The 17,095-nt window shown below is 42.8% G+C and overlaps 1 protein-coding gene across 25 annotated transcripts in view; it reads left to right on the top strand.

The window, feature by feature from the left end:
• Positions 1-17,095, top strand: part of FAM13A (family with sequence similarity 13 member A) — a 163,762-nt gene that overhangs the window by 84,567 nt on the left and 62,100 nt on the right. For all 25 annotated transcript variants that reach the window (XM_065061512.1, XM_065061522.1, XM_065061523.1 and 22 more), the window contains one exon: positions 2,563-2,735. In XM_065061512.1, the coding sequence (XP_064917584.1) occupies positions 2,563-2,735 (173 nt within the window). The remainder of the gene's footprint in view (positions 1-2,562; positions 2,736-17,095) is intronic.

Below are 17,095 nucleotides of genomic sequence, written 5' to 3'. Positions count from 1 at the left end.
AAGTCCCTCAAAGATCTTTGTTAGAATCTGTGCTATTCAACCTCTTCAATAATAACCCAGAAAGAGACTGAATGTGCTGATAATAAAAAATAATTCAAGGTAGGAAAACCTAAAAGCTGGCCACAGGGACTTAGAGAAGACTCCTAATTATTAATGTATTAGGTGAAAAAATGATTAGTTGAATTTCTGTCACTATGTGCTAACTGCTGTCCACAAAAACCTACAAATTATGTAAATGTGTGTACTGATGAGCTCCAAATTAGCTATTGTTTTCAGAAAAGAGATCTCGATACTGCAGAAACCTCACAAAGCTATCAGCTCAGTAAGCAACTGTGAAAGCAAATAAAAAGTTGGATTTTGATAGGAAAACATGACTAAATCTAGTTAGTAGAAGCTGAAAAGGTGTAGAGAAAAGCAGCAACATGGATCAAACGCATCAGAGTGACTTCTGTAAAATAAGAGACTATCTAAACTGGGATTTTTCTGTCTGATCAGAGACTACTGCTGGAGTAGTCAAGAGTGGTATTGGGAAGGTGGGTGAGGAACAGTTATTTGCAAATTCACAGAATCAGCTGGGTTGGAAAAGACCTCAGACATCATCAAGTCCAACCCTTGGTCCAACTCCAGTCCACTTACTAGATCATGGCACTAAGTGCCATGTCCAGTCTTAGTTTAAAAACCTCCAGGGACGGCGAGTCCACCACCTCCCTGGGCAGGCCATTCCAATGTCTGACCACTCTCTCTGTAAAGAATTTCTTTCTAATATCCAGCCTAAATTTCCCCTGGCAGAGTTTAAGCCCATGCTCCCTTGTCCTATTGCTAACTGCCTGGGAGAAGAGACCAATCCCCACCTGGCTATAACTTTTCTTCAGGTAGTTATAGAGAGTGATGAGGTCACCTCTAAGCCTCCTCTTCTCCAGACTAAACAGCATCACAGTATCACAGTATGTTTGGGATTGGAAGGGACCTCAAAAGATCATCTAGTCCAATCCCCCTGCTGGAGCAGGAACACCTAGGTGAGGTCGCACATGAACATGTCCAGGCGGGTTTTGAATGTCTCCAGAGAAGGAGACTCCACAACCTCCCTGGGCAGCCTGTTCCAGTGCTCTGTCACCCTTACTGAGAAGTTTTTTCTCAAATTTAAGTGGAACAACCCCAGCTCCCTCAGCCTCTCCCCACAGGTCTTGTGCTCAAGTCCCTTCACCAGTCGTGTTGCTCTTCTCTGGACCCGCTCAGCACTTCAATATCCTTCCTGGACTGAGGGGCCCAGAACTGAACACAATACTCCAGGTGTGGCCTCACCAATGCAGAGTACAGGGGAAGGATCACTTCCCTTGTCCTGCTGACCACGCTATTTTTGATACAGGACAGGATACCGTTGGCCTTCTTGGCCACCTGGGCACACTGTTGGCTCATGTTGAGCTTCCTGTCAATTAGTACCCCCAGGTCCCTTTCTGTCTGACTGCTCTCCAGCCACTCTGTGCCCAGCCTGTAGCGCTGCAGGGGGTTGTTGTGGCCAAAGTGCAAGACCTGGCACTTGGCCTTGTTGAACTTCATCCCATTGGAATCAGCCCATTTTTCCAGTTTATCCAGATCCCTCTGCAGAATTCTCATAATACAAAAGGAGAAATATTATTTGTCACCCTATATAAAAAATAAGTACTTTTTTTTCCGATTTTAATCAATATGTAACAATGTTGTGAAACTCCTAGCTGTAGGATCTTGCAAAGACTAAAGATAGGAAGTGAACACAAGAGCAAACTGAATGTAATCACGAATATTTGCTGTTAAACACAGTGAAGCAAGTGCAACCTCAGAGTCAAAAGAAGCTCTAAACCACAGACTGCCAGAAACTGAGGCAGTGCATTCGTTAGAGCCAGACCTCTGAACTCGCTCTCCTTTTCCCCTAAGCATCTGCTGTCCACCACTGATACGGGACACCTGTCTGACACAGCACTGCCTCTTCTTACTTTCTGTGCACTTCTGCTGAAGGGTCAGAGCAAGAGCCCTGGCCATTCTGTAGATGGTTTCAGTGATGCTTGGAAGTATTGTCTTGGATTTCAGGAGCCTAGCTTCCAACTCTGTGTCCTGGCTGCCTTGGCAAAGAATGCCAAACCAGAATGTTCACGGCCTGAGAAATTTCCTTCCAGGGCATGTGTTGACATTAATTGCTGTTAAAAATGAAGAGCAGGGGGTTAAGAAGAGGTGTATCATTGCTTTTACCATCTGTTTCTCCAGTTGTGTCAAGAAGCAAATTCAACAGGAAGTTTTTCAGTCTATCTTCTGTGATACAGAAAATAACTTTCTGTTTATTTTATTTTACTTCCTTTTTAATTTCACTCTTGGCCCTGTTCTTTCAATAGACACACCTCTATTTTTCTTTAAATAGTCTTTATCAAGCAGAATGTTTGATTTATATGTATTTTATATTACTGTTTTACACTTTGTCATATACTTTGCTGCTTGTACGCTGATAAGGAATGTCTTTCTGTCATAGATTATCTGAAAACTCTGCCCTTTCTTCTTTTCACATTTCATTTTTCTCTCTCTTTGCTTCTGTAGATGACAAAGTCCACGATGGAAGGATCCAGCCAAATGTGCCTAGTGCCACAACCAGGCCTATCAGATGGAATACCTCAGGTCAGCCTCCGATTAACAGATGGTGGTTCATGTTGGAAGGAGATGGATCTAACAGATGAAATCTCCTTCATAAACAGTGATGCATTTTTCTCCAGGTTAGTGCTTCTTTTTTGTCTTTATGTTTGTTTCTTGGTTTGTTTTGTACCTCCAGCACTGAGCATTTTGGACACATTTTTTTTCCATCAGTGCTTACAAAGTCAGCATGCTGGGGTGTAAGGCAGATTAATGTGCATAACCCTGTTGAAGCCTCACATTCCAACAGGTTCCTTACAAAACCAGCTACGTGCTTTAGTTTGCCTTTCAAATATACATTTTCAGGCATATGAAGGTGGCCTTGCTTGGTCAAAGAGTGCAGAGGGACAGAACCAGTCTAAGATCAGGCACTAGAAATGACACTAAGCACAAGATGCAACCAAAATGTAGATACCTCCTGTGAGTAATTAAGCATATTTGATCTGCTCAGTTTAAATCTTAACAGATGGCTGACTTTATTCCCATTCTCAATCCAAAAAGGAAGGGCCTTTTGAAATCTTATCTTTCTCACGGGAATGATGATAGTACTCGTGTTGTTCAGACAAGACAAAGAATAAAATCATATCTATAAGAGTATCTATCTGAATTTATCTATAAGAATCTGTGTGTCTAGAGCATCTGTAAGAGTATCTATCTAAAAGAGCCTCTCGAGTTTTGATTGCTGGCACTTTGTCAATGAGGTGAAAAGGTAATGGTCAGTTTGTTTTTTTGTTAAGTCCTTTCCTGAACATCACAATTGAACCAGTATCTTTTCGCTGAATCTGTCATTCCCTTTCTTTTCGTGTCTAGTGCAGAAAATTAAGGACTCAGGTTATTGTGGGAAATTGCTGTATGCTACTGAAATATGGAGTTGGCTAATGCGGGAAATAGTGCTATTTACATGTCATGAAACACAACACCACAGGATCTCTGCATTCCAATGCAGAACACAAAGCAGAGGCAGTGCTGCCAGACACGTAACCGAGTGACTTCACCATGGAAGCAGGAGACCATGAGATGGGTGCTATTCTCAGCGCTATTGCCGGCAGACAGACAGACAGCACTCAGTTTATGAGATGAGTTAGCAAATTATGCACTAACACCAGATTTTGAATCATAGTGAAGTGAAGCATCAATGTCAAATCTGGTTTCTAGCCCTTGCAGGCACACATGCTCTTTAGTTTCTAGCCATGTCAACTGTGTGGTTTACTGTCCCAAAGCCTGCCTTCAAAACTCCTGCACTCAGAAGACATCAGGTTCATTTACACATCTCCATTAATTCAGCTCATTTTGACTGAGCTGAGTTAGGAAACAACTATTGAAGCAGGTCAGCTGGCAAAAGTGAGAAGACAGTATGGTTCTACCAGCTGGACAGGGCCAAGCAGTTGGGACTGGGTCAGAATTTAGGGCCTCTTGCATTGGCGTGCTGGAGCTTGGCACAGAGTGTGTCCCTGCCCCATACTCTGCTGCATGTTGCAAGGTGTAAAGAGAGATCAAGCATTTGAGAGTTGAGACAAAGGACTGCCAAGTCTCATGTTTGGGAAAGTCACCCAAAAAATGTACCCCAAAAAATTGTGATTCTTTTAGGAGAACATTCCCCAAAATTTGTAATTATTTGCTGTAGGAATTAATATTTTCCTGTCCATGTGTAATTCCTTAGAAGAGTATTGTGGAAATATGGGACAGTTGGACCACTACTGGCACAGAACATTAAGCACCAAATAAGAGGTATTTGTAATTAGGCAGATGCCTAATCTTCATGCCCAGGCCTTGAGATGAAAGATGCCTTCTGCATCTCTGATTTTATCTGAGGAATTAATAAACTGTAGAAATGAATTTGCTTGTAATCGCATTTTGTTTAAGAATGCCCTAGTTTTCTGTCCTGTATCACACTTCTGTACATATTTACCTAATTGGATTGTGTATCTGTACTGCTGTTAGCTTCCAGTGCTTTTTTGGCAGTGATCTACTGCTGCTGCTGAAGGAGGAGTAGGTAGTGCTTGCTGTTTTCTATGCAGTTTCCAGGTGGCAAGTTGCTGGGCAAGACAGGTTGGAGAGGAGGCCCTAGACCACCCCTAAGAGGAAGAGGGGAGAAAGGTCTCTAGCAGACCTAACATACTTGGGGGACAGCTGTTTGTGCACTAATGTAGTGCTCTCATATATCAGGAGTGGTTTTAAACATGCTTTTGACAGCCTTGTGTCACTCGTGTAGCCTAAGCTCACAGAGGGGTATTACCTGATATTATCTCAGTGCAAGGCTACATTAAGAGTTTTCACCTTTTTCAGCAGAAGAATTCTGGCATCTGAGCTAGACTATAAAGTGCTGTGCAAACATGCTGCTATTCTTGTTAGGTGGGTTGTGTCACCGGGTACTAACAGTTCTTAAATAAATGTTATCATTAATTATGTGTAATTATCAGATATCAGTGAAATGACTGTATCTGCTCAGCTAGCATATGATCTTTGTTAGAAAAGAATAAAGGTTGTTCTTGGTAGTGATAATCATTTGCTGTTTCATGAAAACACCTGTGTTTTTTTCCCTTTCCATGCTCAGATACAATGATATGAGTAGAATAGAAGAGCATGAGGGGTTACACAGACCGGTAAATGTAGAACTCCACCTTTAGCATGCTCACAAGTGTTACAGTGAAGAAATAACCACACATGGTGAGCTTGTTAAGGCCTCTCCTAGCAAGGACTGTAGTCCTTAATTTTTCAGTGTTTCATTTGACACTAGAACAGAGGTCTTTGAAGAGGAGGTGAGAGGCTTCTGGTTGGTTAGTAATTTTGGATCCTATTTAAAATACCTCTCAGTATGTGTCTTCATACAGTTGAGCTTAAAATGAAGATCTGCTTATTAATTAGCAGCTACGGTTGTGACTATGTCTTCTAAAATAGCTTACTAGTTTTTTTAAATATTGAAAGACATGTTATGCCTTATCGCAGGTATGATATTCCTCATCACAGGAATTTTTTGAAGGTGCTGCTGTCATTTGAAATACGTGAAGTATCAGTTGTAGTCAAAACATAATGCAGAGCATAAAATCTGTATCACCTTCTGTTCACAACTGTTATTTTAAGCAAATGCTATTTGTAAAGTTGATATGTTATTTTTTCTGACCAAAGAAGGTGGATTAACTATATGTACCTGTAATCCCCACTAGCACATAATGTACGTGTTCTCTTGAAAATTGCCCTATTATGATAACTGCATGCCAAGGGCAAACTGCTGATTATGCAGTAGCAGAAAAACATACCTGTAATTAATGCAGTCTTCGGGTAAATCCCAAAACAGTGGAGAAAGAAAGGAAGGGGAAAAAGACACTGGTCCTCTGAAAGGATGAAAGTCTGCAGGCAGTATGCAGCTTGTTGCATATTCTGTGAGGCTTATGTAATTTTTGCAAGAGCTCCTGTGCAGAGCTTCAGAGCAGGGCAGCCAAATTTCTGGACCCTGGGAGCCACGTACATACTTTACCTGGTTGAGAGCCACAAAACACACTGCAGAGCTCAGGAGCCAGGGGAGGCAGCAGCTTTGGGACAAGGGTATAGGCAGGAGGGAACGGGGCCTCCTGGGGCCTTAGCAGACCCTCAGTGAGAGGGGGTGAGGGTGGGCTGTGAACCTCGGAGTCCCTGTTTGGGTCCCTCTTTCTTTTTACTGTCTAGAAGGGAAAAGTCTGCTCAAAACTCTGGTTCAGAAGGGGCAGACATAACTGCACTAGGAACTGGAGTCATTTTGGGTGTGCCTAGGGGTGCTAAAACTTAAGTGCTTCTAATAACAGATTCAGATGGATTTTGCTTCAGGGATAGGATATATTAAAATTTAAGTGAATAAAAAGGTAGGAGGGCCTCTTGGAAGCAATGATCTTAGCCTTTTGTGATAAACTTTATATATGATCAAAGAAAAGGGATAGCCTTCAGGCAGGAGGGAAAATGCTTCCTGCAGCTAGAATGTGAGGCAGGGGATTGTTATGGTGAGCAGAAATGTCCTTCCTGATGCTGGCTCAGAGGTGCATCCTATCTGCAGATTGTTTGTTGTCACCATCCTGGATCTTTTACCTGAGAAATAGGCTTTGGTGTATATGGCTGTTCTAGCACTTGCTGGAGCTGCATCTCTTTGCAGTCCTGGTGCTGTTTTTAAGGAGCATCCCTCAGAGGAAGGGGGCACCCTGTTGTTTGCAGTGCTGTTAGGCTCTGTGTGTGTTCCCTAGGTGGAAATACCAGTCAAAGGAGTGCAACTGGGTACCCTTTCTTGCTAGTAGTAATCGGGTGCTGGGGAATGGGTGCCTGCATGGCAGTCAATCTTTGTGAAAAACATTGTGCAGTTCCTGAGAGCCAAAGCTTAGAGCAACCACAGCAGCCATTCAGTAAGCAAGCTGCCTTCTCCAGTACTTTCTAGCCATGTCTTTGTGTGCCAAAGATCATAAATTCCTGTTTGTGGCTGCAGTCACAACTGCAATGAGATTTGCCAGCACAGATACCCCGTGCTGGCTTTCTAACATGTGCATGTTCTCAAACAGAAGGTTTGTTTATATCAACCTTTTGTTCACAAAGATCCTCATATCTGGCCTATGTCCTGCAAATAAAGGGATGACAAGCTGTAGTAGCCTCCCTAAAGTAAGGGGTGGGTTAATATACCCTGCTGCACCCTCTTAATGACACTGCATGTTCTCCCTGTTAATTTTCGAGGTATGAAAACACTTGTATTTGTACACTGAGAAGTTTGTGCTTACTATAAACACTTTCCCTATTTGTTGGCTTTCCTTTTAGCAGCTGCAGTTTAAAACCAAGGCAAGCCAAAACTTACCATTATCCTCTGGCATGTGATAAGAACTTGGGTGCCTGTTGTTGCCAGAAAAAATCAAGCAGGGGGGCTGGTGTTTGCTTAGCTGACTATTTTTGTTTAGGTTTGGGTTTTTTTTGTTTTTGAAGTCTGTCTTTGCAGTACATTCTGTCCCTATCCAAAGTAATAATTTGCCTTATCACTCAGGAGCCTTGCTGCCAGGTTTACATAAGGGATTGCAGTGAGGCAGCAGGCAGGGCTGCCCTCTGACAGCCCTGGATTCTTCCAGAAAACTGCTCAGGAAAGGAGCAAAGGACTGGACACACTGAGGTCGGTGGAGAAGCGGTGAGGGTGGCTGCCTGATGCATCACTCAGCAGCAGCCTCTGATGGGCCCTGCTCTGAGCCCTCGGAGGGGATTGTTTTATGTAGGGTATTGTTGCTGTTTCTGACTTTCTCTCTCTACATTGCATTGAGTTAGTTTTTCCAAGCTGACTCATTTAACTTTGGGAGTACATTTGTCTCCACCCTCCTATGCAATCAATTCCCTTCTTTCTTGCATTGTGAGATGCTGGGACTGGGAACTGCCTTACCTAATGAGTTGTTAAGAAAAGCTTGCAGTTTTCTAAAAACACAGCCGGAAAGATGTGATAAATGATAAATGTGTGTCTCCAAGGTAGGTGACTGTGAATGGTGAGTCAGGGTGTGGTCTCAGCTTTTCCAGGGTTCTTCTCCCCTGTTTATAGCCAAGATATGATGACAGTCACAGTAATATGCAATTATGTAGATTTTTTTCCAGGCAAGTCACCTGGGTGGATTTCAGTTTACTTTTCCAAGCATTCGCCCTCTCTCTTCCACCCTCCACAGGTTACTCCTTTAGATTAGACTTTTTCCATTACACTATTCTAACCTTCCTATTTACCTCTAGCCATCTTATCTTTGCCTCTCTATGCAAGATTTATCTGATGACAAATTATGCCTTGAGGGATGGAGAACATTTTGAATCTGATGCCCTGACCTGTGCCACAGCAGTGGAGGTTTGTCTCGGAAGCAACAAGGATCACAAATGAAACAAAGATCTGACAGCTGTTGGCTGTAGAAATCAGCACTTTAATGCCATAATGTGCATATGGAAACAAAAGTTCTTCTTTCAGTCCATGAGCCAAGTATATTAGCTTTTCCTGTTTCCTGGGACAGCATCCAGCAGCCTGAGAAACAAGCAAGGGACTACAGTAAGTTCACGGCAATTGAGTAACAAAGCTGAAAAAAAACGAGACTGTATCTCCAACATTGCCCTCTCAGCTAGGATTCTTTATATTGTAATCTTGTTCTTTTTTTTTGTATTTGCTTTTGCTGTGAGGAGAAAGTCCCTTCATCTCATGAGTCTGGTGGCTTCCTCGTACCAACTGGGTCAGACAGTAGTTTTTCCTGTAAGAAATAAGGTACATACACCTATGACAGTTTTGAGGTCATTTTCAAACAGTAGGATTGGTGTCCTCTTATGGGAGAACACACAGGAATTTAAATCAAGTAATTTAAACCAGCCTTGGAAATAGTTTTGTTTTTTTATTTGTATTTACAAAAAACAAGACACCCATCACTAAACCTGTATTACTCGCAACTAGGGAAGAGTTAGAGCCTTTGCACTGTGACTTATTTTTACTACAGTAAGTGAGTGGTTCCCTCTCCAGTAGCTTCCTTAGCCTGTCCCCTGACACGCCTGGTGCATTGTTCAGCTGAGGAGGTTTGGCGCAGTGTGCCTTATTTCCGGGAGCTTTGCAAAGCAAGCAGTTTTCTACCACCCGGAGCTGCGAGGTCCGCTGGTGCGCCTTCCTGCGTGGTTCCCCAGAGGGGACCTGGGCCCACGTCCTGCAGGCAATCAGCAGGAAGATCAGCCGAGCAGAGGTCACCCAGTTCTCAGCCAGAAGCGTTTGCTGCTGCAGCTTCCCGGTTCAGCTGAAAGAGCTGTGCATTTGGACGTTGTGTTCGACATGTTGCGGTGGAAGCTGATGGAGTTCAGCTGTGACTTCCCATGACACACATGTATATTTTTAATCAAAGTGGTCGGCTGGCATTCTAATAAGAAAAGGCTGGGGATGGTAAGACAGGGTTGTCACTCAGTGCTCTGGTCACTTTGCTTGCATCTGTCTGTCTCTGAGCTGTTTCTGTATTGTAAAATCCTCCTGTTTCATGGTCAGTGGACACGAAAGATTTATCTAATTCTATCTGTTGTGAGGAATGTCATCCCAGGCTGACTGCTTATCTATAAATTGCACTTTCTCACCTTGGCTCAGTGCCTTCCTCCTGGCCTGAGAGGATTGCAGTTAGGCAGTGTGAAGATAGTTCTGTTTTCTTTACCGAAGCTTTCCTTTTTATTTTGCACCTGTTGCAATAAGTGTATTTGCTCTAGGGATCACTGCAAAGAGAGACCATTAGGTAACTGCAAAGAAATTACTAAAGGCTGCTTGGATGGTAATGACTTCCAGTCATTAAGGCTTTGACAGCCCTCCTGGAAACAAGAGATTCCACCACCAGTTCCTCAGGCCCTTTCTCAGTCTTCAAGCTCTCTGTATTCAGAAAGTTTGAGTCATGTCAGGGGGGATTAATTATAATAAAATAACATTTTTATTATCCTGCATTATGGTTAGGAACCACCTAACCATCATGAAATTATTACTGTCTTGGGAGAGTTTTATAAAGTTTGTAGATGTTTCCTTAAAAACAAACAAAAAACAAACAAACAAACAAAAACCCAAACACCCTGAAATTCAAGAAAGTGTCAAAAAAAAACCCAAAAACAACAGGTGACCACCATTCTGAGAGGTTACTGAGCATCACAGAAAATAAGTTTTCCTCTAAACTCTCATTAGCTTTTGCTCGATTTATGCCCCTTGGGCAGAAAACTTACATTTTTCCCAGGGCTGTGAAGGTGGGTTGGGAAGTTACAAGCTTACAGACCTTCCTCTTGTCTCTCTGAATGTTCTTGATAACTAAACATAGGCTCATGATGAATTTTTTTTCCCTTTGGTATGCATTTGTGCCAATCCTAACATTGCTCAGACTGGCCTGCGGCAGGATAGGAGCCTGTTTGCACAGCGTAGACGCCTATGGAGTGGTGAGATTCAAAGCTGATGTTGAAATGAGGGGCACAGCAGTGAGCTGCACTGATTGAGTCCAGCATTGTTGTACCTGGCTGCACATAAATCATAATTCATGTTTCTTGATGTATGCACAGCTGGGTGCAGGAAAAAGCCCTGGGACTGGCCTGAGAGGGCTGCACTGTGGTCAAATACAGTCGTGTTTTAACAGATCTGGTCAGAATTGTCTTTTAGCCAGAATCTCCCTTGCTTCCATGACAGATGCATCTTTCCAGCTTTAGGCAGAGATGGAGTTCTTCTCACCTAGCTCTCTTCTCTCAGTGCCTCCCAGCTGGAGTCAGTCTCTCCCGCCAGCTCATCTTTTCCCACCTCTCCCAGGAGCCAGGCTGAGCACTGGGGCACTTGAGCAAAGGGAGGACTCCTTTCTATTGCGTCATTTGCTCAAGAAGGGGAGCTATTTCCAGAGGGTTTCTCTGGATGGTAAATCTGCCAGGAGGCAACCCTTGCCTCCCTTGCCAACACAGACGGCAGTTTTGTCTTTCAGGGGAGTAAAAAGCCACGTGCGCCAAACGTGAATGGTGTGGCCCGCTGCTGTGCTTTGCACAGCCCTTCTGATATGGTCGTTATTTCGTGAGGCTAAGGGTGACTTAAAAGCATTGCTCTTGAAGATGCATTAGAAGGCAGAAAGGATGGTGAGTGCAGAGGCATGGAGTTCAAAGGACAGTAATTTTGTAGAGGATTGGAAGGATGTTTTTGAAAGGTGGGAAAGTGTGAAACCAGTGACATTTTTGGTAGGAAATACAAATAATGCAGGGATTACCAAGGGCTCATTTAAATTTTTCAAGTTTTTCTAATGTTTTTGCTGACGAATGCTTTTTCATCAGTGTTTTCTGTGGCAAACATTTTCTTTGGTCTGAAAGAGATGAATTTTGACAGGGTCTTTGTGCAGACTGTTTTATAAAAATAATCATTTAGAGGAGTGGGAGAAATTTCATTGGACTAGCAGAGCTTAAAGCCTGCTTTGAAAATAACTTGTACTTGACCAGACTCCTGCTTGTTTGCTTGCTCTGCAGTGCTCTGGCATGTGGACTACTGACTGGTGCAAACAAAAAACTGAGTGACTTGTTATGCAGTATGCTTTACCTTGTTCCCACAGCAGATTAGCTGGCACAACCATTCATTACTTGATGCTTTCCCAGAAAACCCGTTAGGAATCTATTCCCAATCCTCCCCCTTCTTGAGGGGGGAAGCCAAGAAATAATTTCTGGGCTGTCCCATGGGGCAAGAGTCCTTTGGAGCAAGTTAAAGCGGCTGGCGGGCGGGTGGGGCAGCGCTTGCAAAGGAGCCTGCTGCTGAATGAAGAGCAGCCCAGCATCTAATGCAGGTCCCCTAAGGAGCTTGGGGTGTCCCTTGCGATGGACATGCTTATCTGTTGGTCCAGATCAGGAACTCTGAGAATGTGAAGCTCTGAGAAGCTTTCAGCTTGGTGTTTACTTTTCTCCTGTCCCAGCAAGTTTAAGGAATAATTATGGCATATGTTTCCTCCTTAATAGATTTTAACTAGCTTTTTTTAAAAGGTAATTTGGCCTCCAAGTTCCAGAAAGGAACGGAAGAGCTGCAGTGGAAAAAAAAAAAAAAAAGGAATATTCCTCATGTATATGCCAACAATACTTGTATTTCTGTGCCAGTGCAAAAAATAAAAGGGATAAAATGAAGTAAACCGAGAGCAATCTACTTCTCTTTTGGACAAGAGGAGTATCAGTTAAGAAAACAAGTAAGAGTATTCTGCAAATTACATCTGGGCAGATTGTAAAAGGCTCGGCGTTCCTAAACAGAGGCAATGTTAAAAATTCACTGTCTTTGATGGATTGTGTGACTAGTTAGTTATCCTCGTTATTTAAGAAGTCTCATTTCTAGTAATGATTTGTCTGTCTTTGACTCCCAGCCATTGGATCTTGTTCAGCTTGTGAGTACGAGGTCAAATACTAATGTTTCCTGCATGCACAGGGTGTTTTCTTTGAAAAGCACTAAACATGTGGGGTTTAGTTCTTGTGTTCCCTTCATGGGTTCTCTTTGAGCACTCTTCCATTTTTCACAACTTGCTTGAGAATGGGAACTAATCGAAGTTTTCTGTAGCGACTACCCCAACAGGAAATACAGACATGATACACCTTTTCAACGCAATATCCATGTTGATGCCCCTGCAGAGAACGAACGTTACTTGTATTAGCCGCACAGTCACTCAGGGCTTGTGTAGAAGTGCTGATCTGGCCTAATGCATCTCCCAGTAGGACCCATCATCTTGCATATAGTTCCTAGATCAGAGTTTTATATGTCTTTATGGAAAGTCCTAATGCTTGCTTGTATGCAGCATAGAAAAAGAACCACCAGTATTACTTTACATTTCCTTTCAGATTATTGATAAAAGCATTCAGTGGTACAGGGCTGAGCACCAGCCTTGGAAAGTTGCTGTTAATACTCACTCCCTTTCTGAGGATTCCCCTTTTACTAAATTACAGTCTTGACATATTAGTTGTTCTTTCCTCCTGTTTGTGCTCTTTTGGACAGGGCCTATTTAATCATCTGTCTGCTTTGTTTGGACATGAAGGGCTACAGTTTCCAAATATGGTTTCTATTTACATGTGACTTGCTTATTTCATGTGTGCACATACAAATCTTCTGGTCTGCGGGAGGTTTTCCAGGCTATTTATCATTTGTAATTGCAGATGTTTATATTCACAGATATTCTAAAGAGAAAAATGCATGTATCGATGCATGTATGTGTACTTAAATAATGGCATTTTAAATTTTGTATTAGTGGTATTTTGTAAAGTACATTCTTTGATTTTCAGTCTGATGATTGCTTTGCTTTGCATTTCATGTTTCTGCCAGGGGAAAATTATTGTGTAACTTAGTAACCACTGTGGGAATACATTGATAGTATTCAGCAGAGCTCCAGCATCTTAAAAAAAACCAGATTTTATCAGACCAGGCAAGATCTTTTCTTTTTCCTTTCCTTTTTTTCTTTTCTTTTTTTTTTTTTTTTCTTTTAATAATATCTAATTTGTGTATGATAGTGCAGTAAGGCAAGGGGTAACTGCTTTTCAGGATGCAGACACGGTCACATCCTCATAAAATCTCATATCTAGATCACTTTTATCTTATATTCTCTGGTGCTGTTCACAGATCCTCTTGTTTATGTGATGAGAAAGTTACTTGGTGTGCAGCTAAGTATGAAAAAGAGAGAAAAAGGATAAAGCACTTCTGTAAGGATGATTGACAAGAGACATATTTAGTTCCAGACAGTGTCTTTTTTTTTCTTTGTTGAATCTCAGTAAGAAATTTGTAAATCAAATAGTTTGAACCCAGGTGTTGCCTTGGCATAGGTGCTGAAGTGTGGCAGTATGTTTTGGTATTTTAAGGGGCTTTATAATTTTTATTATTTGCTGTCTGTTTTCCTGAAGTATTTGCAACACACTAAGGAGTATATAGTCAGTGGAGAGGATGCTGTGCCTGTTGAGAAAGGAACTTTTTTCCCCATCCTCTGTATGCAAGTTTGATGGTACCATAAATAGCCAGTGCTGTGCATTTTTGCTGCCAACAGATGAATTTGGCCTTTCTGAGCAATAGGAATACAATAATCGTATGAAACTTGCAGAAGAGGTTTTGTTTTCCATGTTTGACATGGGAGAACAAATTCAACAAGTACAAACAAATCCAAACTAAAATGTTGTATAATCCCAGGTTTTATATGTGACAACCCAGCTTGAATTATGCAAGTTAAAAAGGGCATAAGAGGGCAGGGGGAGGGTAGGAATTCCTGCCTCTGTCAAGTAGCAAGTTGGCTTTAACATAAACATCTGTGAGAAGGAAGTGGAATTGTTCAGAGATAAGACTGTAGTTTTCTGGCAGCCTTTGCCTGCCTACTTTGTGCCACAAACACATCGCTTGTGGTCTGTACTCACGAACAGGGGAGGTGAAGAATTAGGGAGTTGTGTGCTTGTTTAGCGGGGTGAGAGATTCAAAGGGCCCATTAAGACAATGAGGGAGTGATTTCCTGCTGCTTGTGTAGCAAGTACTACTGCCCTTAATGAGGGTTGGCCACTGTGCCCCAAAGGATTTTTTTAACTTCAGTCTCTTCGACATTTCTCCATGTTCAAATCTTTTATTGCAATATTTGCAGCTGCTCCAGAAATAACTAAAACCTTGGGAAACCAGTGCTAGCAGAAGTCCACCAACTGCATTTTTTAATTTCTGGTCTCCTTTCTTTTAAAGGATGGTGACATTGCATGCCAGTGGGCCTGCAGGGAAATGTGAGCTATGGCACCTCTTCTTAGTCATGATGTTTTGGGCAATGTTAAAGAGGCAGGCAAGGGAGGAGAAAATTGATACCCCACTGAGGGGACTCCAAAAGAAGAAAAACAGCAGGTGGATCTGAAGGTGCTGATGGCTCACGGAGCCCTGGACAACTTTAATGTTCTCCCAAGGCATCTGGTTGATTGTAGCAGGATGGTATGGACTAACCATATTCACTGATGCTAATTCATAAATTAATCTTTCTGGTTATTGCAGCATCTCTTTTTGTTAGTGGATTCTTTGTTGAGGATCTTAGTATGTCTAAGCTCATTTATACAGGCAAATCCCATGGAAGTTAAGACAAAATAGCTAGGGTATAAATTCAGAGTACAGCAACTATTTGAGTTATTCCACATCTGTTTATTCAGCAAGCTGCTCTGGGGAACACTGACACACTGATTCTTTCCCCATGTACATGGGCCCTTAGTTAAATGTGGAGTTGGTTTTTTTTTTTAATTGGCATCCTGATGGTAACACTCAGTTTATAGAAGTGTGATAAACTATTAATAATTGTGTGTGTATAAAAAAGGCTGTCCAGGAAGAGGCAATTTAATTTATTGTCAAATTGTGAGACAATACAAGGTGCCTTTGTTTTATATTGACGCAGTTTTATGTATCAGAGTAAAATCTTTCTCTCATGGTTTTAGTTGCTTAAGAGCACATAGGGCACATTTAATTTAGTGGGAAGTCATCAAGATATTCATTTAATTACCAGAGATAAGAGCAGCCCAGATCCATGCTGTCAGAGTGCTTTATCAGCATTGCTGGCTTTCCTAAAAAGGGGCCCTGCGCTGCGCCTGGTGTGACTGTGGTGCAGCAGAATAGGCTTGTGCTGAGGCCACGGGCAGAAGCATCACTAATGCTCTTCTTCCAGCCAGCCTGCTGACAGGAGCAAATATTAAACAGTTCAGTGTACTGAAGCAGAGCCACTTCTCAATTGACCTCTGCGTCTCTGCTCCATGCCACCACTTTCTGAGAATGCAGCTGCCTGCTGTTTTTAAGATAGAAAACACCCCTGTCTTCCACTGAGAAAGGTCAGGATCTGTTAAGCATCCCTGTGAAATGTCTGGTACTCTTCTGCTAACCTGTGAGTGTCTGCCGCTTCTCCAGAAAGCTGATGTGGCTTGTGTCTAATTCGCATGACCTATATCTGCATGGAAGTCTTAAACGTACAGGTACCAAGTTATTGCCGCAGCTTTGTCCCATGCCAGTGCCAGCCCTCACTGGGGTTGAGGGTGACAGTGCTTTTAATATTGGCTTGAACTTTTGAAGACTGGAATGTCTGCCGGTGCCGGAATTAGTCATTAGGATTTTACCACCTAAAATGGTGAGAGGATCCATTCTCTTATGTCCCGTAATCAGTTCGAGTTTGCCTTCTTCTTCGTCGTATAAAGTGTGCAGAGTGGGAATGTCATTCACAGGTAGGGCAGCAGCAGAAGCATTTCTCTCCAATGTTGGGGGAAGTCGAAGGTGATTCTTTAGGTGTTCTGGGCAGAGAGAATGCAAAGGTAAAAAAATAAAACTTGGGTATGCTCCTTCAGCAGCCATCAGACCTTTCAGTGTAAGACCTTCTGACAGAATGTGTACTCCATGTTTTCCGAGGCTGCTCTGTCCTGGAAAGTGGCACACCCATTGTGTGGGGTTCTTTTGTTTACCACTTTTCCCAGACCCGAATTTCCACCAAATAAAACAGTGTGATTCATTGTTTCAGAGCAGTGTTTGGTCAGGAGTCACAGATGTGGAAGCCTGAGTGCTTGAGGGTGGCCCACTGGAAATGTCAGTGAAAAATTAGTTAAGCTTCTGCAACGCTTAGCTCTTCATTTCAAATGTTAAGGGAAGAGTTCTCATGTGCTCCTCTTTGCTGTGTGTCCAAATGTTGTGGCCAACTACTGCAGAAACCCTCTGAACCCCAGTAGCACCTACAGCAACGCAAAGGGATTGTAGGTTCGAAAGCCCAGTTGTGCTGGCCCCAGTGTACATGGGGAAGGTGCCTGTATGCAGCAGCGTGGCTCATTGCAGCTTTGGGATGGGGAGTAACCCAGCGATGCTATCAATGGTACAGCAGAGCTTTGGGGGGACCAGGTGGATGCTGAGTGCCCTGCCCGAGCACCCGGAGAGCTCCAGCACTGCTGCGGCGTGGAGAGGGAGCTTCTGGGGGACTACGTTGCACTATGGGTGACATTTAGGAAATAGGGAAGGGGTTATAGTTAC

Source organism: Columba livia, chromosome 4 (genome assembly GCF_036013475.1).
Source record: "Columba livia isolate bColLiv1 breed racing homer chromosome 4, bColLiv1.pat.W.v2, whole genome shotgun sequence".
In the NCBI taxonomy this organism is placed as follows: Eukaryota; Metazoa; Chordata; class Aves; order Columbiformes; family Columbidae; genus Columba; species Columba livia.
Note: the sequence above shows the minus strand (reverse complement) of the source record. Positions and strands in the feature narration are given on the sequence as shown.